This window comes from Mchenga conophoros, linkage group LG3, assembly GCF_057382185.1.
Source record: "Mchenga conophoros isolate Kocher_MC1m ecotype Shallow Benthic linkage group LG3, M_conophoros_male_GT1.1, whole genome shotgun sequence".
Taxonomy (NCBI): domain Eukaryota; kingdom Metazoa; phylum Chordata; class Actinopteri; order Cichliformes; family Cichlidae; genus Mchenga; species Mchenga conophoros.
The window spans coordinates 73,349,269-73,369,962 of NC_140528.1; the positions used below are offsets into that span (position 1 = coordinate 73,349,269).

The window sequence follows — 20,694 nt, forward strand, 5'->3', positions numbered from 1 at the left end:
GTGCACAATGTGTCAAAACATGAAGCAGATGGGTGCTGCTGTCAGCAAGCCAGATGGGACTCAAAACCATAATATTTGAGAAGAAACAGAGGCTACAATTTGCACAAGTTTACCAAAATTGGACAACAGAAGACTGGAAAAATAGTGCTGGTCTCATGGGTATATATATATATATATATATATATATATATATATGTATATATATATACATATATATTTTCATTCTTTTTGTTTATGCGCTCATCGTATCTAGCACCAAACTGAAACAAGTAGTTTTACTTGGTCCTGTGACTCTGGAGAAAGAAGAGCAGGTCACTTATGTAATTGTAAGGTTGATGTTTTGATCTCTGGCTACTGTTGTCTGTATGTCAAAGTATCCTTGGGCAAGATATTGAACCCTGGGTTGCTCTCAGATGCATCCACTAGTGTCCGAATGTTAGATAGAAAGCACTAGAAAAAGGTACATGAATGAGTCATGTTCTAAAAAGCGCTATGAGTAAAAGAGCAGAAAAGGTGTCATATAAGCACTAATCCATTTACCATTTAGAGTTTTTATTACGGATGAACTAATTTATTTGATTCTTGGTGTCAAGAAAGACTAAGAAGTGAAGTAAATTGTGAGTCATGGGTCTTTTTTTAATGTGCGGGCGCCATCTAGTGAGGGATCATAGCATTACACCAGATCTGACGAATTCAAGACCTAATTGTTAAGACTTGTGCTCAGGACCATACACTCTGTGGATAGGTCACACGGGGAGGTCACGGTTTGTTTCAGACCACTCCAACTTATATGTAGTTGTTGGTGCACGTGTACATGCTTTTATGCTTTTTAGGGCAGGGTGTGGGAGGGAGTGGGGAGAAAGAAATGCCCTCAAAGCAGTTACAAAGTGACAGATGGGAGTCCGCGTGACGTTGCAAAAAGAAATCCACGGGTGACATGCACACAGCGCTTCGAGCAAAGGTTTCGAGTCTCGCTGCACGCGCGCATCTTCACAGCCTGCGTCCTCGCCATGACAACCGGCCCGCATCACACACGAATCCACCGATGTTTATTTTTAGCCGCGAGCCACTCTCGTTCAGCACACGTCCCATGTTCACGCCGTCAATTATTCATATGTTTTAGGCCTGCAGCGACCACAGAGCGGGACTGCCACAAGTCGGAGCTGCGGGATGCCGAGAACCAGCCAGGGTGCAGAAATGCACCTGAAAACTGCCAGACAGCAGACCAACGAGCAGCCAGCTGCGCAGATAAAGTGAGCTCAGTTGTGTGTGTGTGTGCGCGTGTGTTTGTGTGCGTGAGAGAGAGAGAGAGAGAGAGAGATTTTCTTTCGTTGGAAACTCAGCAGTTTTATGCGAAAGCGGAAAGAGCTAGCTTGTTTCTGCGTGTGTTTTTTCAAATTTCACTGAATTTTAATGGAATGTGCTGGCGTGCAGATACACGGACACGAAGCATTTGTAGTTAGTTGTGTGTCACCAAAAGAGGTGTGAGCAGACTTTATGCTATAGGATACACTCTTTTCAGTTAAAAATGCTATGAGGGATTTGGACTGGCGGTGCTAACTCCACCGCTGAAACCCTAAAAAAAAACAAAAAACAAAAAAAAAAACCCGTTATTTTGCTTTTTTGAAATTAAAGTTGAGTTAAACTACATTTAAATACAAATCTTTAATTATCTGAACCTTGATATCATTGCTGTGCCATACCGCAGATTTTTGTATCAATTCAATACAAAAGTACATACAGGGCAAGTATTACCTATACCATTACCGATATTTTTTAAAAAGGCACATTATGTTGGATTATGTGATTTATAACATTAAAAGTCATAAATTTGCAAAATCTGAACACATTTTAATGACTACTAAATCACTGATTTTTACTTAAAAGATCATTGTTATTCTTATCATTTCAGTGTTTCATCTATTTAGAAACCGCTTTTGTTTTTTGTTTGTTTTTAAAGACTTGAGGTGTAAATGGGTTTGTCTCTAAATCACTTTTGATTAATTTCTGTTGTTTAAATGTGCTATAGGCTATAAGTAAAATAGATGTAGCAGCCAATACAAAAAGGCTCAGACATTTTTCTTAGTGTATGTTTAAGGTCTATTTTTGCTGCATACTGAACTTAGAGGATAGAAAAGTACTGATCTGTCACATTACTGGTATCAATACTATCGATATTAAGATTGATCTACCCACCTCTACTTGATGCAGGCTGTGAAAAAAAAAAACAAACTCAAAACATTTTGCAGCCCCTCTCCCTTTAAGCCATTTTCTGATTGGCAGCCTCCGTAACCAGAAGGTCTGAACAGCAGGTGGGTGGAGGTGCTGTGCTCACAGCCTGAGTTATGTGCCTGTGATGGCTATATTAGGATTATTTTTGTCACTGACACTACAGAGCCAAGAATAAAGAAAAAAGGGCATGAAAGTGGGCGTTTAGAGCAGCAAGCATCCTAAACTGATGCCTCACAAGGATTATTTTGTGTTACCATTATTTGAAACTAATGCATGAAAGGCAAAAATAGATCCCCTTTAAAGTGATGATGCACTCCATAAACTTTCCAGGAAGCACTCTCTGAAACCCCAAACAAAGACCTCCATGACCACAGAGTACCAGGAGAGGTTCCTTCCTCCCGCCTGTTATGTAGCAATCGTGACAACAGCAACAAAGAAGATCCCTTACCATCCGCTGAAGGGGACAAGTCATGAGGTTACCTCTTTGAGGTATTTTCTTTTCCCTTTATAATGTCATTAGATTTTAGTTAGCTGAGGAAAGAGATATTTCAATTTTGGACAGTGGGATAAACCTGGCTGGCGCTCTGCCCACGTGCATACAGCAACTGATGGATGGTTTCTCAGCTAAATAAGACTGAACTGGCCATGACAACATTTCAGTGCACAAAAAAACAAAGACTACTGTGTAATCTTTGCTCTGAAATCAGCTGATTAATGGTAATAGGAAAACAAGTTGTTGGTGTGGCATCTTTCTCGTTTTCTATCATTCATGAAGTAAAAATGTGTTGGTCTGCTCATCGTATGTCGTGTGTTTCAGATCATTTTACATTCAGCAAAAATGGATAAAAAAGCCACCAAAGGTCCCACAGCCACCAGAGCCAGACTACAGACGATGCAAAGGCCCACTCAGTCCTGCAAACCAGACACCATCCAGGACTGACTACCAGAGCGCCTATCAAAGTAAGCAACTTCAAGAATATTACTGTGAGATATCAAGGAATATGGCAAAATTTGCATCCTGAGTTAAATCCGCTTTGTTTTTTCCACTCAGATGATTTTAAACATTGGGAGGGCAGCAAGCACCAGCCAATCATCCTGAAAGGCGGTTTGACAGTCAAGCATGGATTAGGCAACATGCTTGCACTGGCGAAGGAACCAGAACACATTGCAAACACCACCACCTATAAATCGGATTACATCCCCCACCCAACAAACCCCAGACCATTCAAACTGAAGCACTCTAACCAAAGCAGCAAGGACTTCCCGCTGGAGCCGAGACTGGCCTTCAAGCCAAAGCAGGCTTGGTCTACACACCAAGACCTTGACAAAGGCAGTGATTGTTTTGAGAGGTTCAACAGTTGTTCCCTTGAAACCAAGTTTCAGGGCCACAACAAAGATTTCTCTTCACCAGGAGACCACAGCATTCACTGCCAGGTGAAAAACCTGCCAGCCCTTGAGATAAATGACGTCCACCGCCATGCAGCGAGTACCGTGACGGACGACTACAGAGTCTGGCATTCGCCGCAAAGCTTCACCACTGTGAGAACCACCATGTCAGTGGGCAAACCTAAATCTCCTGACGACAGCAAAGCCAGCCCAAAGACTTTGAGACAACACCCCAAAATACACAAGGCCTCAGCCTGTAATTCCTCCAGAGGTGCCACACAGAAACCACAGAGTCCTACAGACACTGAAGTGCTTTCTAGCTTCGAATGCTCCACAGAGAACGGAGAATCCAAGATGTACTGGTACAGAAATTTGGGCCGAGGAGGGACTTCGCCTGATGGCGACAGCTGTATAGACCATAGCAACCAAATAATCAGCTGCATGGTTTCTGACAGAAACTAAGGTGGCTGATAAGGTGTGGTCTCGCCACATTATTACCTCAGGTAGTTTCTACTTCTACAGCAATAAAAAAAGAAAAAAAAAAGCCATGAATGGGGAGATTGTGTAACATCAGCTATTTTTATACTTGTAAGCGTCTCAATTTCACTCTTATCTTGAAAGTGAGAGGCACTTAATGGGAAACAGGTTTAGACAGACAGATGTGGACTTCCTCCAGATAATAAGTGTACACTTTTTTAAAATCAGTCACTGTTTCAGTAAGAAGTAATCCAATCTGCTGAAATGACCTCCATGTGTTTCATACAAACCTCAGGAGCACTTTCCAAAACTATATTGTGAATGCACCACAAAATGCTGTAATCATGAAATGACATTTTATTAAAAAATAACACAAGGCAATGTCTTAACTGAGAGAACTTCCAACTCAATTATATTTACATCTATACAGAATCTTTTTCTCTTTTTAAAGTCCATCAATTAAAAGTATGGTGCCAAAATGTCTGTATTCCACATGACATTACCTGCTCCAGTGCCAGAAAAAAACTAAACTAAAACAAACAACAACAAAGCTAAAGGCTATTCCTTTAATCTTCTTTATGAGGGTCTGTTCACTTTCTTCCAGGTACACACCAACATCAGCGGTCCTCTTTAAATGACATCATGTTAAGTTTACAGAGTAGAGCCTCGCTCGGCTGTTAAAAACTCATTTCAGTAGCTGTCAGTCGTCATCGAAGTGGATGTGCTTATTAGCCTCCTTGGCGCGGGCGATGATGATCTTTTCGGCTTTGGATATGAGCTGAAAATGTGACAGGAAATTAAAAATGAGATGAGATAGCAGATAGACAACAGGGAGGCGTATGTATGAATGGGTGCGCTAACGTGATAAAATTACTCCAGGTATTAGTGACTTTTTTTTTTGTCCTGTGAGTATAAAACATGAAGGTGCAGCATTTAGCCTCAACACTGACAAAGAAAGTCAGCTTTGTGTGCGTGTTTAAAGTTGTTTATACACATAATGTAATAAATAATCACAGATGCACTGATGCACACTGCAGCATGTATGCAGATTTGAGTATTTCACATTGTAAGGTAGAGCTCACCTTTTCTGTACCCCGCTTCTTTTCCCTTGGACGATTCAGTTTGACCTGGCGGTCCACGAGGATCTTCTGCCAGTACCTTTGTTCATGGTCACCTTTAAAAATAAAGAAAGAAACAGAGAAATTCATTAAAGGACGCCTTTCACAGTTTTATCAAATCTTTGGTTAAAAAACACAGAAGCCTGATGGCCCGACAGAGCATTTTCTCCATCATCAGTTATGAAATCCATACAAAATACAATTTTTAAAAGGTTTCAGAGAAAATAAGGAAATAAAATTCACACCTGTGAGGATCTCCAGCTTCCAGCTATGCTCTTTCTGCAGCTCTGCTCTGACGTCGCTAACTGCTCTCGCTTCCTCTGGGCTGTGAAAGCGGATGTGTCCCTCAGCGTCTCCTTCCAAGATGTCAACATAGGCCACTGGAGAAATTTTACACAGCGCGTCCTACACACACAGTGTCATTCTTTAGCGGGGTTACGGGAATCATCGTGTAATGTGGATACACAACTGAACTGTGGGGCTGCACCACACCATGTGTTAAAACAAAGAAGGATTACTTTGAACTCTGAATCATGCAAAGCTACAAAAGAAAGTACCTTGATTATTTTCCTCCCTGGTAGCGGCTTGTTGTCTGTAATCTTCACGATGACCCCACTGACAAACTGAGGTCCTTGCTTAGCTGCCTTTTCACTTTTGTTATTCTCATCAACTAGACAAAAGGCAAAAACACAAATCAGTTGAATTTCATAGGTTTTAGTGCTGAATTCCAACATACTGAAAGCTGTAAATGTATATAGTTCTAAGATAAATGAGATATACATTTCAATAAGCTTCACCCAGATTCTGGCAGCTTGTTAATATACACAAACTGGCCACTATATTAGGTACATGTTTCTAGTACTGGTTTGGACCCAATTCTGCCCTCAAAACATCTACTTAAAGTCTCCACGTGTGGTGCATTCAGAGGTGCTCTTCTGCACACCTCAGCTATGATGAGTTACTGTCACCTTCCTACTAGAGATTGTGAGTGTGACTAATCTCTATTATGACTAGTCTTTTAATCTAATGTTTAACATTTATTTGATGTCCAGTCCCGGGAAGCTGTTGTGTCCAAAATGTTATGCACTCATCTGCCACCAGGTGGAGCTGCAGCCCCCAACAATGTTGTGCAAAAATGCAGAATGATATTATCAAGCTAAAGAAATTAGCTTGAGAGATGTTCAGAGGTGAACCACTACTCCTCCACATCCAAAGGAGCCAGTTGAGGTGGGCGCCTCCTGGGTGAGGTATTCTGGGCCTGTCCTACCTGGAGGAGGCCCACAACACACTGGAGAGATTACATCTCTTGTCCCAGTGTTCCCCCAGATCAGCTGAAGGAGGTGGCTGGGCACAGGGAGGTTTGGACTTCTCTGCTTAATAGAGATGTTGTCATCAAATCATTTTGTTATTGCTTTATATTTGAACTTTTATTGAAATGATTGTTATGAATTGCAGAACAATTTGTTATCTTTCAGCTGTTAATTTGGCATATTTTAATAATACTTGAATATATTTTGTAAGTAACACATTTTCATACATTTAAAATCAGGTTTTTTTTCTTTTTCATTATCCTGTTAGAATAGAACACAGTATCCATAATAGAATTCATTGTTGTGATTAAAGGCTTCAAATGCCTTTGTTTGGACACTTTTTTGCTATTATCCATTAGAAGGTCCTAAAATTTCACTTGATATCTGAGTGTTTCTTTGTTTTAAACTAGACTGTTAGTCTCATTTCTTTTTTCCTCGTTTAGTCGACTAAGAAATTAGTCACCAGGAACGTCCCTACTTCCAGCAAACTTGAAGTCTGGCCTCTCTCTCCTGAGTATCCCCGCCGTTCACTGGATTTTTTTTCCTTTCCTTTTCCTTTCTTTACACCATCCTGTGTAAACCCTCGAAATAGCTGTGTGGGAAACTCCCAGCAGATGAACCGTTTCTTGAAAACTAAGACCCGCCCTATGACACCAACAACCACGCCACATTCAAACTCACTCAAATCACCTTTCTTCCTCATTATCGTGATGCTCAGTTTGAACTTCAGCACGGTCATGTTTGCATGAATGCATGCACTGAGTTACTGCCATGTGATTGGCTGATTGGATAATTGTGTTAATGAGCAGCTGAACAGTGCAATCTGTCCTTGTCAGAGTAAAGCTGTGTGATTTCTGGTGCGATGTTGACGAATGTCGAGTGAAAATTTTCTTTAAATTATTTTAAAACACTTTCCCAAAAATCCAGGCCAAAATCTTTGTCAGTTCAGCATCGTTGTTTCCTGTTTTATCATACACTTCTGTTTTCAACACATGGAAATTTCAGCACTTGCCCACTTACTGCAAATGCCACCCCAGCTAATGCCAAGTTTAATGAGACACACAACATTGGAAAGTTTATGGGATTCTCATTATCATTGTGGTGCTTTCTCAACTTACCTGTGGATACAGAAAAAGAGATATGTGGGAATTATAAAGGAGGATGGGGGAAACATTTTAAAGTTAGAGGCCTATGAGTGAGGTTTGGAAGAGAACTCACCATTTGCATCCCGAGGGTCACCATCTGTCTCCATCATCTTGTGCTCCTTGTCATTTATTTTAGTCATGCACTTCTTCAGGGCTGACATACTGCTTTTCTGCAAGGTCAGGTACTCCTGCTTTAATCCAAGCCAGTCTTTCCTTGATGTGGAAAAAGAAGGAATAACACGGCCGACAGAGTGGGTTCAGTTTGCTAGTTATAAAACCTTTTACAATTGTATTAACTCGTTAGAACAAGGGATGCAGGTTCGTACTTTGAAAGCACCCGGAGTGGAATCACTTCTTCCCCAATTTTCAGTTTCTCTTTGTGCTTCTTTTTTCTCTTCCTTTTTGCTTTAACTGTTGAGTCGTCTCTGTTTTCTTTGCCCTTCTCAACAGCCTGCTGTGCGTCCCTGTGAGTGGGCGACTCTATGAGGGGAAGGACAGCGTTAACACAACAACCAACTTTGTGGTTTGGGTGTAAAAAGACTTAAATTTGACCTTAAAATGAGGAACAATGAGGAGGTAAAATGACAAACAGCTGTCCCATTTAGATCTTTTTGTAGTTTTCTTTTTTTTACACTGGTGGCTTAGAGACGACTTACTACTCCGTGCTCCGTCTTTCTCCCTCTCCCCACCTTCACTTTCGCTGGTTTTTCTTATCTTCGATGGTACATCGCTCTCCGATCCCTCCGCCGTATGTGACCGCCGTCTTTTCTTCTCTGACAGTTTGCTTGGTGTCTTGTGAGCGCCGGTGGCCTCTGGGTCAAAATCTTTCTTTTGCTCAGCCGCCTCCGCTTCCATCGCCTGCTCTTTGACTTCCTCTGCGGGCGCCTGTGCCGTGGCACCTTCTTTCCTTTTCTTCTTCTTTCGCTTCTTCTTCTCTTCTTCTTCACCTGCAGCACATGGATGTAAAGAAGCCAGGATAAATACACTTTGCAGCGCTATCCTTTACTTCAATATTGCAACGGCGCCAAATAAAATCACCTATCCGAGATGCTGGATTGTCAGCTGAGAGAGAAATTGGCTTCCTGTGCAACGTCTTGGGGAAAATCCCTGGTTTCCTGGGAGCATCTTCAGGAGGATTGTTCAGCATCTGTTTGAAAGATCAAATTCTTCCATGATCTTTTCTACCAGCCAAAAACAAACACCACGTTAACGTCAACGACATCATAGCTGTGGAAATATTCCCACTGAGTTCTCACCTCTATAGCTTTCTGTGCTTGCTCCTCTTTCTCAAACTCGACAAAGGCAAAACCCTTGGAGTCCCTGGAGGACTTGTATCTGGGGATGCTGACATAAACCACATTTCCACATTTTGTGAACACTCTTTCTATCCAGCTGTGTGTCACATCCTTTGGCAAAAGTTCCTTAGAAAAAGAGAAGAAGAAAGAATCATTAGTTTGGGATCCAAGAAGATTTTAGAGCAGGCGAACAACAGGGAGAAGATGATGCTGTTCTAATACTTGGTCCTGACTGAAACAAAGAGTGGATGCACCAAGCACCTTATCCTCTCTTTTTAAAGACTTTCTTTTGCTTGGCTGAAACTTGTATATACAACCCCGATTCCAAAAATGTTGGGACAGTGTGTGAGAGGAAAAGGATGAAAACCATTATTTGAATGCCTGTGATCTTCAGCCCTCTACCAAAAGTACTGCAGCTGGTCTCCTCAGTATCCAGATGTTCACAGACCGTTAAAAGAAGAGGGGATGCTACCCTCTGGGAAACATGACCCTGTCCTGACTTTTATGAGACCTTTTGCTGTCAATCTGGTTTTATTTACATTTTAAACAACGTCCCAACTCTTTTGGAATCAGGGTTAAAGAAAATGTGAATGACAGGCAGGTGGGGCGTAGTCACAGCCGTGTGCCTAAGGCGACCACATTATCACATTATAGACGTTACATCACATTATTATCATAGAGAAATGTTGCGTTCAGGTGTAATGTATAGAATCGTTTCTGCTCTCTTTAATTGGTGATAATTAAAACAATGGAAAGTATTAAAATTCACGTGAAAAGCAAACATATCAAACAGACACCAGAGGACTTTTTCTTTTTTTTACCACGTAAACCGTGCGACTGTCCACATCATTCGGTAGTTCCCCAATTGGAAGCTGACGCCTTACTTTAGTTCCCTCGAGGTTGAGCTGAAACACACACACACACACACACACACACACACACACACACACACACACACTTAAATGATTCTATATTATGCAAATACTGTAAGTTATAAAGCATTAACAAAATGAAAATTTACTTTACAGTACCTCAACTACAGATGAATTCTTTAGCGCCCTGGCAATGAGCTTTGTGTCAGTTGTCAGCTGCTTCATTCGATTGAAGCTTGCCAACACAGATATATCAACATCTATAAGAAATAATGTGTGGTAACAAGTTTAAGGCTGTTCCCAAGTCAAAAAGAGTCAGTGAAACGTATAAAGTATTGATAGCTTCTTACATCCACGGTCAGATTCCTCCATGAGCTTTTTCAGAAAGCGGTCCTTGCTCAGGTTGACGTCGCCAAACCAGAATTCCACTTGTTTCTTCACCTCACTGAGCAGCTGTTTGACTCGGGACCTCTTCTTCTTTTCCATCTCCTTCTTGTCGCTGGGCTCTGCTGCCGCAGCATTGGTAGCTCCCCTCTCTGAGTTAATCATCTCGGGGGCAGGACTGCAACAAAGACGCTTGTGTTGTTATGAGATTAGAGCCTGTACTAAAAGGCAAGTTCAACATATATCAAACAACAGCCATGCTAAGAGATACCAAGATGAAGGCTATGAGTTGGAAAAGTCCATTCAGGTTTTTCTGATCTACCTTGTGCCTGTTCAGGGCCAATGCTGCTGTGAAAGGTTTAATCCAAAATTTAGACAGGTCTGGCGTCTCACAAGAACAACAGCAGCAAGTTACAAAACGCCATACCATTAAATTTAACTATAGAGATACATAATCAACCATATGATCTTAATAGGTGTGATGTGCGAGTACCAACTAGTTTAAACGAGAGTTTCAATAATCAAAACCACCCTTTTGCCCCCAAACTGACATAAATTATGCTGCTAACTCCAAATCCTGCTTCGTAGTAATATTTATATTAAATTCGTGGGGTTTGTTTGCACGTTTTGCCCACTCTGACCCATTTTCAGATTGCACACTCCATATCGAACACGCCCCTTTTATAATGCCATCATTTTATTGATAAAATTATTGGTAAGAAACGTACATATAAACTGTTAGTTTTGAATTTAGCTCTTTACTAAGTGCACAGGGAATGCCTTGCTGCCAGACTGGTGGTTAGCTAACACTGCCGTCCAAGTTAGTAATTGGAAATTCGCGGGTGGTGACTTTAAAAAAACCCTTCCGTCATGCCAAAATTTTTTAAAGTCCGCCAGATTTTTTCTCAACGTTCAGGAGACCGAAAGATTCACATAACTCACCGTGCTCCAGATGCGAAAACAGTCCAGACTAACACCGAGTTCAGAAAAATAACAAACCAGCAGCTAGCGTGATATCTTCACGCAAACGGCGCTGCTTCGCAAAGTAACGTCGCACGGTAAATTCGTCATAAGAGCGAGCCGCAACTTACACAACTTCCGGTGAATAATTCCACCGTAAAAAAACAACAAACACGAAGGTTGTAACATCCACATTTTATTCTGCAAACTAGTGAATCTAAATGTAAGATAATAAAAAACACAGCACAGTCTACCTAATCACTCATTGTATTTGATAGTAAAATAATAGCATAATAACGATAATAATAATCACTTTATACACATGTTAAAATGTCAATAAATAATTTGTAAAAAGGCTTTTAGAAATAGAATAATATTGATAATGGATGCAATGCTTGTTATGCTATCTGTTCTTCAACATTAACATGTTTATTCTTTTATTTTCACTACCACAAAATTTTCAAATTTCGAAACTTTTTTAGTTTTATTTTGTATTCAGCCCTGTTTATTTCTGTCAAAGTCCGTAAGGTGAAAGTAAGTCGTCTATCACTAAAAACAAGTTTTCAATACATAGTGACTATCATTTTTATACGTACTTTTTCGTCGCTTTTTACAACTTGGCCGGTTAGCTCAGTTGGTTAGAGCGTGGTGCTAATAACGCCAAGGTCGCGGGTTCGATCCCCGTACGGGCCAGTCATTAATTTTCTTTTTTTCCCCACCTATCCATGTGGACCACAAAAACCACTTTTCAACTGTCTGTGAAGGTCCTCAGTCATCCAGGTCATTGTTGTCTAAGGAGCTTGGAAAGAAAAGCGTTTGGACAACAAGAGGGAAAATCGACCCCCTAATCATCCTCCTTGGCTGATTGTGACCTACACCCGTTTTCACTCCTTGGCTTGTGTGATTAGGTAAGAGATCATTGGGGGTTCAATGATCCTCTTTGGAGGCACACTCCCGTAGGGCTTAAATGTGAGACTCTCCACCATTTGACCTTAGAACTGAAGAAGCTTCTCGGATGAGAGGTGAAACTTCTTCAAGCAACTTAAAGAAGTCCAGACGCTTTTCTTTCCAAGCACCTTAGCCTGCTCTTGCAACTGCTTTAATGGCATAGGGAATATTTTCTTGACATACACACTGAGGCTCATTGGTAATTATGACTCCAGTGCACTCACATAGCTGGCTCATGTCAAAAATCTCAGATCTTGTCAAACTGGTTTCTTGAACATGACAATGAGTCTACTGTACTCAAATGACACCCACAGTCACCAGATCTCAATCCAACAGAGCACTTTTGGCAGAATGGGTACATCATGGATGTACAGCCAACAAATCTGCAGCAACCGTGTGATGCTATCATGTCAACACGGACCAAAAATCTCTGGGGAATGTAATGAAGTGTAAACTACCATTTATAATGACCCTATACTTCTGGATGTCATAATTCTCTACTGTGAAAACAGAAGTAAAGAAATTACTTCTGTGATTGATGAAACTGATATGATTTCCCTTTATCCATTTTGAGACTTGTTTGCAGGGGAGGGAGAGGTATATTGCTTTTTAAAAATTATTTTTATGATTATTACAGTTATTATATTATTATTATTACTGTCTTCAAAAAAACAATCACAATGCAAACCAACAATTTATTAACAGCTTGTAACATAAGGGCAGTGTTTTTCATCATAGCTCCAAAAAGCTGTCAAACTTTTTGAGCTTCTTGCACATGTCCTCCTCGGTACAGCTCTCAATTCTGCTCTTGATGAGCTGTGAAAGTTGACTGTAGAAGGTCTTCGTCCACTGAGCTTCGAAGTGGTGGGTCGATATGTTGCACACTTTGTGAAGTACCATCAGCAACTTCTCATTGCTGCTGACCTCACACCTTTTAAAAACCCATTTCTGCCACTCTGCCCACGAAGCATCGTCTGTGAAATTCACAGTGATGCTGGCCTTGGTCTGCATGCACTCTGGCTCTCTGTCAGTCAGGTCATTCCATATCGCCCTATAGGAAGAGGGAAAGGGGATAAGCTCTAGGAAAATACAAATTAGTGAGGTATTGTTTTGAATTATTTGATTCAAAATTCAATACTCACACAACGTTTTTCAGAGGATCTGGGATCAAGTTGCTTAATGACAGCAGACCTCTGTAACTCACTCGGTTGCCTTCCATCCTGTTCCATCACAGGGGGAACAATAAAGGTTTTTCATATTTACATAAAAAAGCCTTTAAATATAAGCGTAGTTTATTACAACATAGGTGTAATCTATGACCTTTTAAAAACTCTTAAATCAAACCGTCACAGTCATCCTCGACACTGGAAAACTCCCATTTCCTCAAACATCAGCATCATGTGCCAGGATAATAAAACAACTCAAAAAGTTTCTTACCACAACTCCTGAAGCTTTTTTTTAACCCCTATTGCACAAGCAAGGACCAGAAGCTCGTCATCACTAATGTTTGTCCACCCAAGTCTAAGAGGAACAGAAAGGGTGACATCATCTGGATGATTCTTTGTCATACATTGTTCCAAAAATGTGGTAAAACTAACTAACACCTTACCCGAGGTACACAATATTCTCCGATTCCTTCAACACATCAGCAATGACCTGTACTGCTTCCATATCCAGGTTGTTTTCTCCAAGCCTTAAACATGAGATGGAGCAGTAAATACATATTGTGCAAGCACTTTCCATATGTGGCACTCCATAAGCAATTGATAAGGTTGCAACCACATGGAAGGGTCTATCAAAGCTTGGAAACAGAATTTTACCTGAAACTCACCAAAGACTCTCACATCTACCCAAAAGATGTTGAATATCTCTTAGTGTATCACAGCTTATTCCAGTCCCAGTAAGATCCAGCTCTGATATTTTACCCTCGGTGAGGTTTAGGAAATACTTGATAGCATTGTAGTCCATTTGAGATAGCGTTTCATCGCTAACATTAACTCTTAGCATCTTTGGTTGCACATCAAGTGCTAACGAGGGGTCCTGTTGCTCAAACAAGCAATGCAAATGGTTTAGGATGTGGGCTCCACTTTCACAGAGAGCTCTCAGTTCTCTGATGATTTTCTCACGATATGCGTTCGCTTTTTCTTTGTGGCAGCAAATCCCCACCTGCCTAGATAGAAGACTGGCATTGCGCTCAGAGAGGATTCCAGAGAGGAAGCGGCTGAAAAGGTCCAAGTGTCCACTGTTGGATACATCTCTGGGACATGATGTGCGCTCAAGTGCGTCAGGCAAAGGGTGATCCGTCACCGCACAGTAAACTGCAGCAAAGAACTCTTGAATAGTAAGATGAGCAAATGAATAGACCTCTTCAGTGAACCCAGGTTCTTCTGCAATTGTCTTGTCGAGGAAAGCACTAACGAGGCTGGACCCTTCTAACGCTGCCACCTCTCGGTCGCTGCTATAAAATAATGTTTGATGCTCCAGTAGGTTTTTGAAGGCAAGTCGACCCAGCTTTAAAACAGTATCAGACAGCTGCTGGATGGCCCCCGCTCTTTGGTCTTGAAGACATGTTTCAGCTCTCGCTTGGGTGTGAGATCGAAGCAAAGCCACCAAGTACTGCACGTAAATATCCGTCATGGTCTTTGGGCTTCCCCCACAAAGATCTTTGCTCTCTTTGAGGATGCAGCAGACAATGTAGCAAAATGCAGGTATGTAGCACAGTGTCAGCATTAGTTCGTTTGCAGATACCACTGAGAACATGCGGTCAGCAAGGGTCCTGTCCTGGAAGTAACGAAAAAAGAAGTCTTGAACTTCGGCCAAGGAGAACCCTGCAATGAGCACAAAGCGGTCAATGCAGCCCACAGGGATGTAGCTGATAGCTGCAGGCCGACTTGTGAGCAACACAGAAGCATTTGGTAGTAGTTCACCCTGCATCAAGCTTCCAATAACCTCCATAACCTCTGCATCTTCATCTGGTTCAGTTACAAAAGAGTCTACGTCGCAGCTCCTGTAGTGTCTGAACTCATCAAAGCCATCCAGGATGATCAGCAGTTTGTTGTCATTTGCCAAGATGTTATCCAGTTCTTTAGCAAGGTGCCTGTTTTTGCGCAAGATCAACTCTCGTAAACTTGTGGGCTCGTCAATCAGATTCAAGTCTCTGAAGGTCATGTGTATGATGAAGTCAAAGGCAAGGTGGTCCTTGTTTCCCCCAAAATCAAACAACATCTTTTGCACCAGGATAGTTTTTCCGATTCCAGCCACCCCCGATACCAGAACCTTCCTGACTGGACGAACTGCCTTTGCACATGAGAACAGTTCAGCTGGTGTGATTTTCTCATGCACTGCTGACTTCTGTTGCAGACACAGTCGCTTCTGTCCAAAGGTCAGCACTTCATGCCTTTTATTTTCTAATCCCTGGTGTCCGTCAACTAAGAGAAGATTGACATAATGTTCGGAAAACTGAATTTTCTCTCCGTGCCGGGTGTTGTAGAAAAGCATGCTCTCACTCCTGCGCCTCAGGACTTCTTTGTGTTTTTGTTTCGCTTTGCTGTACTCTGTAGAAGAAAAGAAGCTCAGTATAATTTTCCACTTCCACTCATATGTACTTGTATAGCTGGAAAAAATATATACAGGTATATAGGATGAGGACAGGATACATTTCAGTACAGTGCTTGACTAGACTGTACTTGCGGTATAAATTACCATTCTGTTTCCCCCTTTCAGACACACCCCTGCCAACTAAAGTTAAGAGAAAACCTTATCTTGAACTGATCAACGGTAGTGTAGCTTGTGTAGTTAGTGTGCAGTGTTGTTGATAGTTTTGTGTTGTGTGTCAGAACAATGAGGCGACTGCTGTCTCCAGGTTAGAAACAGGAGTGATACACCTGCTGCTGTCAGACCTGCAGGTATCAGGCTGTGATGTTCTCCTTTATAATGGACAGAAATTATTTCTTTGGAGTGGCACAAATAATTTGTGAGGCATCTTCTTGAATGCAGAACAGCTGATTGTTCTGTAAATAGTTTGAAAGGGTTATTTAAAAACTCAAGGTAAAAGGTAAATGGATGCAAATGAATTTGTTGTTTGCAAAACTTGTGCATAGGATTTATATTTGTATTTAAAGTTATGAAATATGATTCATTAAACATGTTTGTTTTTGTTACAGTAAAAAAATATAACTTTTTCTACTCTGATTTTGTTTTTTGATGATTTTAGATCAATTGTGTTAATACAGTATGTCAAAAATGAAAACATAACTGTAAATTCAGACACGTGAGGTTGTGCTGAAAAGAATGATACCAAACAAGGCAAATAAACAGTTTTTAAAGGTGAAATGTGGAGGGAAAATCACAAGTAGTTAAAAATGGCCAATTATACCCTGGATCCCCAGGGGGTTAAACTTTTTTTTTTTTTAAAGTAACGCAATAGTTACTTTTCAAGTAATTAATTACTTTTAGAATCTTGTAACTCAGTTACTAACTCAGTTATTTTTTTGAAGTAGTAACTAGTAACTATAATTAATTAGTTTTTCAAAGTAACTTGCCCAACACTGCTGATCAATGACATTCCTGTGGCTAAAATTGAAAATGCATACCTCTGGACTGAGGTGGATCCGCTTCTTTGCAGTACTGATAGTGACTTTTAACATTAAGAAAAATCCTGGCCGCTTCCTCGCCTTTGCACTCCAGGATATCCAGCACCTTTCTCACTCTCATCCGGGGACCCAGCTGACATAACACTTCCTCGCGATCATCTCGAGTGAACACTTCCCGGCACACTAGGAATTCTACCAGAGAGTCGACCTGTCCTTCTAGTTCATCCACAAGAGAAACTCGCAGCACCCTCACTGCTGTCAAACAGGAATGATGAAAACCCTTTTCCACCATAATTTAATGTAAAACAGTCCTGAGAATGAATCAAAAAATGACGTGGTTATATAGTCAGATCATGGCAAGAATTTCCTCCTTTTGACGCCAACAGGGATCTTGTGAACTGCTGTTCCTCTCCCCAAGTTGAGAAACAGAGAGAGACAAGTTTATATCAGATATAAAAAGGGAAGTGTCACGGTTGTTAAAGAGTGGACTCAGGCGCGGAGCTCAGAAATAATGACAGTGCATTTATTCACAGTGTAGCAAGGTGACAACAGTTCAAATGTGCAACAATGGTGATAGTGCGTGGTAGTGCCCGTCTCTCCTCCAAGTGCTTCCTTTGTGTCCGTAAATCCTCCGTCAATCCCTGGGTGAACACACACACGACAGCAAAATGAGTACGAAGATCAGACAGTACTTCAATAACATTAGCGACTCGAAAACACTACCAGGCTTAGTGCAATACTCCAGCGCTGTCTGTCGCTCAGCCACACCATTAAGTAGCCCTGCTGAAGATGTTTTTTTGTTTGTTTGTTTTTCTGCTGAAGATGGTGGATTGACTGCAGGTGCGGCAGCTCCGGGCGACAGCACTTCTGGGTCGGAGGTAGCCTGTTGCTAGGTTACCCCCTAACACATCACAGCGGAGCCGGAGGGGAAGACAGGGCGATAGGAGAGACACATACACACGCACACAAATATACACACTGGCAGGTCGACCGGTTAGGGCGCCTTCAGATCCTGACAGGAAGTGTCCCTTTTCATGATGACAGCACTACTATATGTTGAAATTCCTGCTCTTGTTATTTGTAATACAGACATCAATGTCGATTTGTTAATGTTGATCTCTGACTCCATAATATGGACTTTCCCATGAAAAAAAAAAATATATATATAGAAGAAAGAAGAGCAATCACAACAACCAGATTATAAAAAGGAATGTATTTGGTTTTATTTAACGATAGGGAGCAACACATCAAGTCACCAGCAGGGGGTCCCCATCGCATGCACATCAACTACCATCAGCCGCAAGGAGAGACCCACCCCTGTAATATTTACAGAAACTTTGCTCAGGGACACACATGGAAATAAATAGTTTAAATGACAAATATCTACATAACTTAAGAAAATGACATGTGATACAATATTTTCCTCTTGTGATATCACATAACCACACCTCAGCGTAGGGCCAAGTAGTCTTCAGCTAAAGCTGGGTTGCACCTGATGACAGTGAAGCTCTGTGGAACCCAGGACGCAGAGACCAAGTCCATTACTAATGTGTCCACACGGCACATTAGTAATGATCACTGCAAAGCTTCCCATCATACATTCACAGACATGTAAATATGACACTGTGACACATGGCGGACTGGATGAACTTTATCAGATCTGCGTGTGAGCGTGTGTAACTTCACAGAGTGGTTAAAGGGACACGTTTGGCAAATATCTTTTCAAGAAATATCACAAAACAAAAATACTGAAACAATGCAACTTTACAAACTACGTAAAAAGAAAGAAAGAAATTAACTCTGCAAGCCATGTTTTTAACAAAGACTTGGATGAGTTCTGAGTGCAAAATCCTTTTTTTCCCAAAACATTATTTGCTTCAGTCGTACACCTCCTATAGTGCAACCCATGCAAAAAAAATTAAAATAAAATTGAGTCTTACCCTCTAAAAACTGCAATCGGACTCCCTTGCTGCTTTGAAAGACCAGTTATTATGGTCAACATGTGCTAAATCTATTCATGCCCAAAATGTTGGCTTTAATTTGATTAAATGTAAACTTTCCGTGTAATTTTGTAACATAAGTACATGTAAAATGATAAACTTAATGTAATCTGGTCAAATTCAAGTTACTTGATATATGGTATACATTCAGTTTACACCGACCACATTTCCCTTACTGATTAATTATTTGAATAAATAAACCTTTGATTTTATGCATTTTTGTTGCATTTTGCTTAAAATTAATATTTTATGTTTATGAAAACTTTTTTCCAAGTGTGGCTGGTACTAAATGTGTCCCAGTTATTTAATACTAGGCTTTATTTTGTCATCGTTCTCACTTAAGCAGCATCAAGCTGGTTTTCAGTTTTCCACCCCTTTTTAACCCATTGCTACGTTCATAAAAGCTCACTTAGCATCAAAATCCTAGCAGTAAAGACAAACACAGAGCTATCCAGTGGTTATCACAAGCTTGGCGTTTACCCAGAATTCCTTGGTATGAAGTCAGTCATCTATTTAGGCCGATTATTAACATCGCATTACTTCGTAAATTTGAATGCAATCATATAAACTTAATTTGGCGTGGAGTGATTGTGTTTCAGAGGAACATGATAGTGATCTTCCGTTTGCTCAGGAACCTGAAACTGAAGATTACGTTGCTCAGATTTTGTTAATGTGACCGTAATCACGGCTTTTAAGGCTTTAGTTCCCCTTTATGAAACCGCAGAGTTCCTACTGCTCACACTGGAAATATATCTACTGTTTGGGACACAAAAGCTGTTTGTACGAACTTCAGATTTAAATTAAAAATAAAGAAGTAAAACCAAAGCCTTCATTAACAGACGTGGTTTCCTCTCGTAGCAATAATTTTGAATTCAAACCCACGTATGGTATCTTAAAAGTCGATTTTAGTCACTTTTGGGTATGACAAACAAACATTCCTCCGCACTCGGGAATCCAGGAGCGATCGTTGAAGACATTGGAGGGTGTTGGGATAGGCATAGAGGTTCCTTGACTTCCGTGACACCTTCCCTGACCTTTCCAGATTTTTCACCAACGTTCTCACTTCTCCGTTTCAGGTGTTTCGGCAGGAGAAACAGCAGCGGCTCTTAAACTGGGGCAGCAGGCAAAGCTCCAGCTGCTGCACCTTCTCACAGTACCTCGTGCTGTCCCGGCACTCTCCTGCTGGAATATACAGAGGATACGTTTTACTATGCACAGTCGCGGCTGTGGGCTGTAGTGCTTAGCTATGGATATATTGTTGGAAATTTCAGGTCCAGTGCTCTAATTCGTAAACATTTGGCAATCTTTCTCTCACTGTGGTCTGTGGCTTTTTCTAATTAACCGGCACATTGTTTCTGGAAATACCTGACACAGCAGAGGCTTTTGTTGGTTTTTTAAGGCAATTTTTCAGCACTTTAAGCACCGCGGGCAAAGTTTCCTTCACCAGTTTTGTAATGGGGTGCCAACAGACAAGTTAGAGACAGATACTGCCAAGTCTCATCATATGAAACCACAGCTATGTTTATTATGCGCTGGGCTCAAGTGCAAACACAACTAGATTGTCTTTTCATCTTTTGTTTTGTTTTTTAGTTGAAATGAAGGTAGAGTGTGAGCAACTGCATTTAACTAAAACCACTGCAACAATTTTGTGTTGCTAGAAAACAAAGTTTGACCCATCAGGCGTTATTGGTGTGATTCTTTAATAAGGCAAAGATGTCAATGTGATCAAAAACATGCAATAAGAGGATTCAGTGACTGCCTATGAAGGCACTGTATGGTGTTCTGCTTTTGCAAGCAGGCTCACGGAGCATTTCAGTTGCACTTCTCATTGTAAAATCTATTCTGAACTTCCTAAATTTCTGCCTTCTAGAATTTCTTCCCCTCAAAAGAAGAAAATCATAAAGTTGCAATTAAAAAAAATAACCCAAACATTTTTAAGCAATAGAAACTAAAATAAAATTCGCAAAAACCCACA

The 20,694-nt window shown here is 40.9% G+C and overlaps 4 protein-coding genes and 1 non-coding gene across 9 annotated transcripts in view; 2 read left to right on the forward strand and 3 right to left on the reverse strand.

Moving 5' to 3' along the window:
* The first annotated feature begins 994 nt into the window (after window positions 1-994).
* LOC146580395 (uncharacterized) lies at window positions 995-4,236 on the forward strand. Of its 2 annotated transcripts, XM_085267141.1 has the most exons (4): window positions 995-1,253; window positions 2,563-2,721; window positions 3,050-3,192; window positions 3,284-4,236. In XM_085267141.1, the coding sequence occupies exons 1-4, from the start codon at window positions 1,171-1,173 to the stop codon at window positions 4,078-4,080; spliced, it is 1,182 nt and encodes a 393-aa protein (XP_085123267.1). In that variant the 5' UTR covers window positions 995-1,170; the 3' UTR covers window positions 4,081-4,236. The 2 variants fall into 2 exon arrangements, with proteins under 2 accessions (XP_085123267.1, XP_085123268.1); XM_085267142.1 differs by lacking the exon at window positions 2,563-2,721.
* Window positions 4,237-4,434: 198 nt separating this feature from the next.
* Window positions 4,435-11,288, reverse strand: larp7 (La ribonucleoprotein 7, transcriptional regulator). Of its 2 annotated transcripts, none has more exons than XM_085267140.1 (13): window positions 11,162-11,288; window positions 10,186-10,397; window positions 9,995-10,095; window positions 9,785-9,868; window positions 8,925-9,089; window positions 8,707-8,815; window positions 8,358-8,615; window positions 7,995-8,148; window positions 7,742-7,881; window positions 5,771-5,883; window positions 5,459-5,618; window positions 5,178-5,269; window positions 4,435-4,873 (listed from the first exon to the last, which is right to left on the reverse strand). In XM_085267140.1, the coding sequence occupies exons 2-13, from the start codon at window positions 10,382-10,384 to the stop codon at window positions 4,796-4,798; spliced, it is 1,653 nt and encodes a 550-aa protein (XP_085123266.1). In that variant the 5' UTR covers window positions 10,385-10,397; window positions 11,162-11,288; the 3' UTR covers window positions 4,435-4,795. The 2 variants fall into 2 exon arrangements, with proteins under 2 accessions (XP_085123266.1, XP_085123265.1); XM_085267139.1 differs by having other exon boundaries at window positions 8,325-8,615.
* A 510-nt stretch (window positions 11,289-11,798) lies between these two features.
* On the forward strand, window positions 11,799-11,872 carry trnai-aau (transfer RNA isoleucine (anticodon AAU)). Its single transcript has one exon. It is a non-coding gene; the product is annotated as a tRNA-Ile (tRNA).
* A 979-nt stretch (window positions 11,873-12,851) lies between these two features.
* LOC146580398 (NACHT, LRR and PYD domains-containing protein 3-like) lies at window positions 12,852-17,082 on the reverse strand. Its single transcript, XM_085267147.1, has 6 exons — window positions 16,720-17,082; window positions 13,959-15,681; window positions 13,737-13,820; window positions 13,565-13,648; window positions 13,270-13,347; window positions 12,852-13,178 (listed from the first exon to the last, which is right to left on the reverse strand). Exons 1-6 carry the CDS (start codon window positions 17,009-17,011, stop codon window positions 12,860-12,862), a joined length of 2,580 nt encoding a protein of 859 aa, XP_085123273.1. The 5' UTR covers window positions 17,012-17,082; the 3' UTR covers window positions 12,852-12,859.
* Window positions 17,083-17,748: 666 nt separating this feature from the next.
* The window catches only part of LOC146580399 (ADAMTS-like protein 1), a 106,025-nt gene continuing 103,079 nt past the window's right edge, over window positions 17,749-20,694 (reverse strand). For all 3 annotated transcript variants that reach the window (XM_085267143.1, XM_085267144.1, XM_085267145.1), the window contains one exon: window positions 17,749-19,901. In XM_085267143.1, coding sequence (XP_085123269.1) covers window positions 19,792-19,901 — 110 coding nt within the window. In that variant the 3' untranslated portion in view covers window positions 17,749-19,791. The remainder of the gene's footprint in view (window positions 19,902-20,694) is intronic.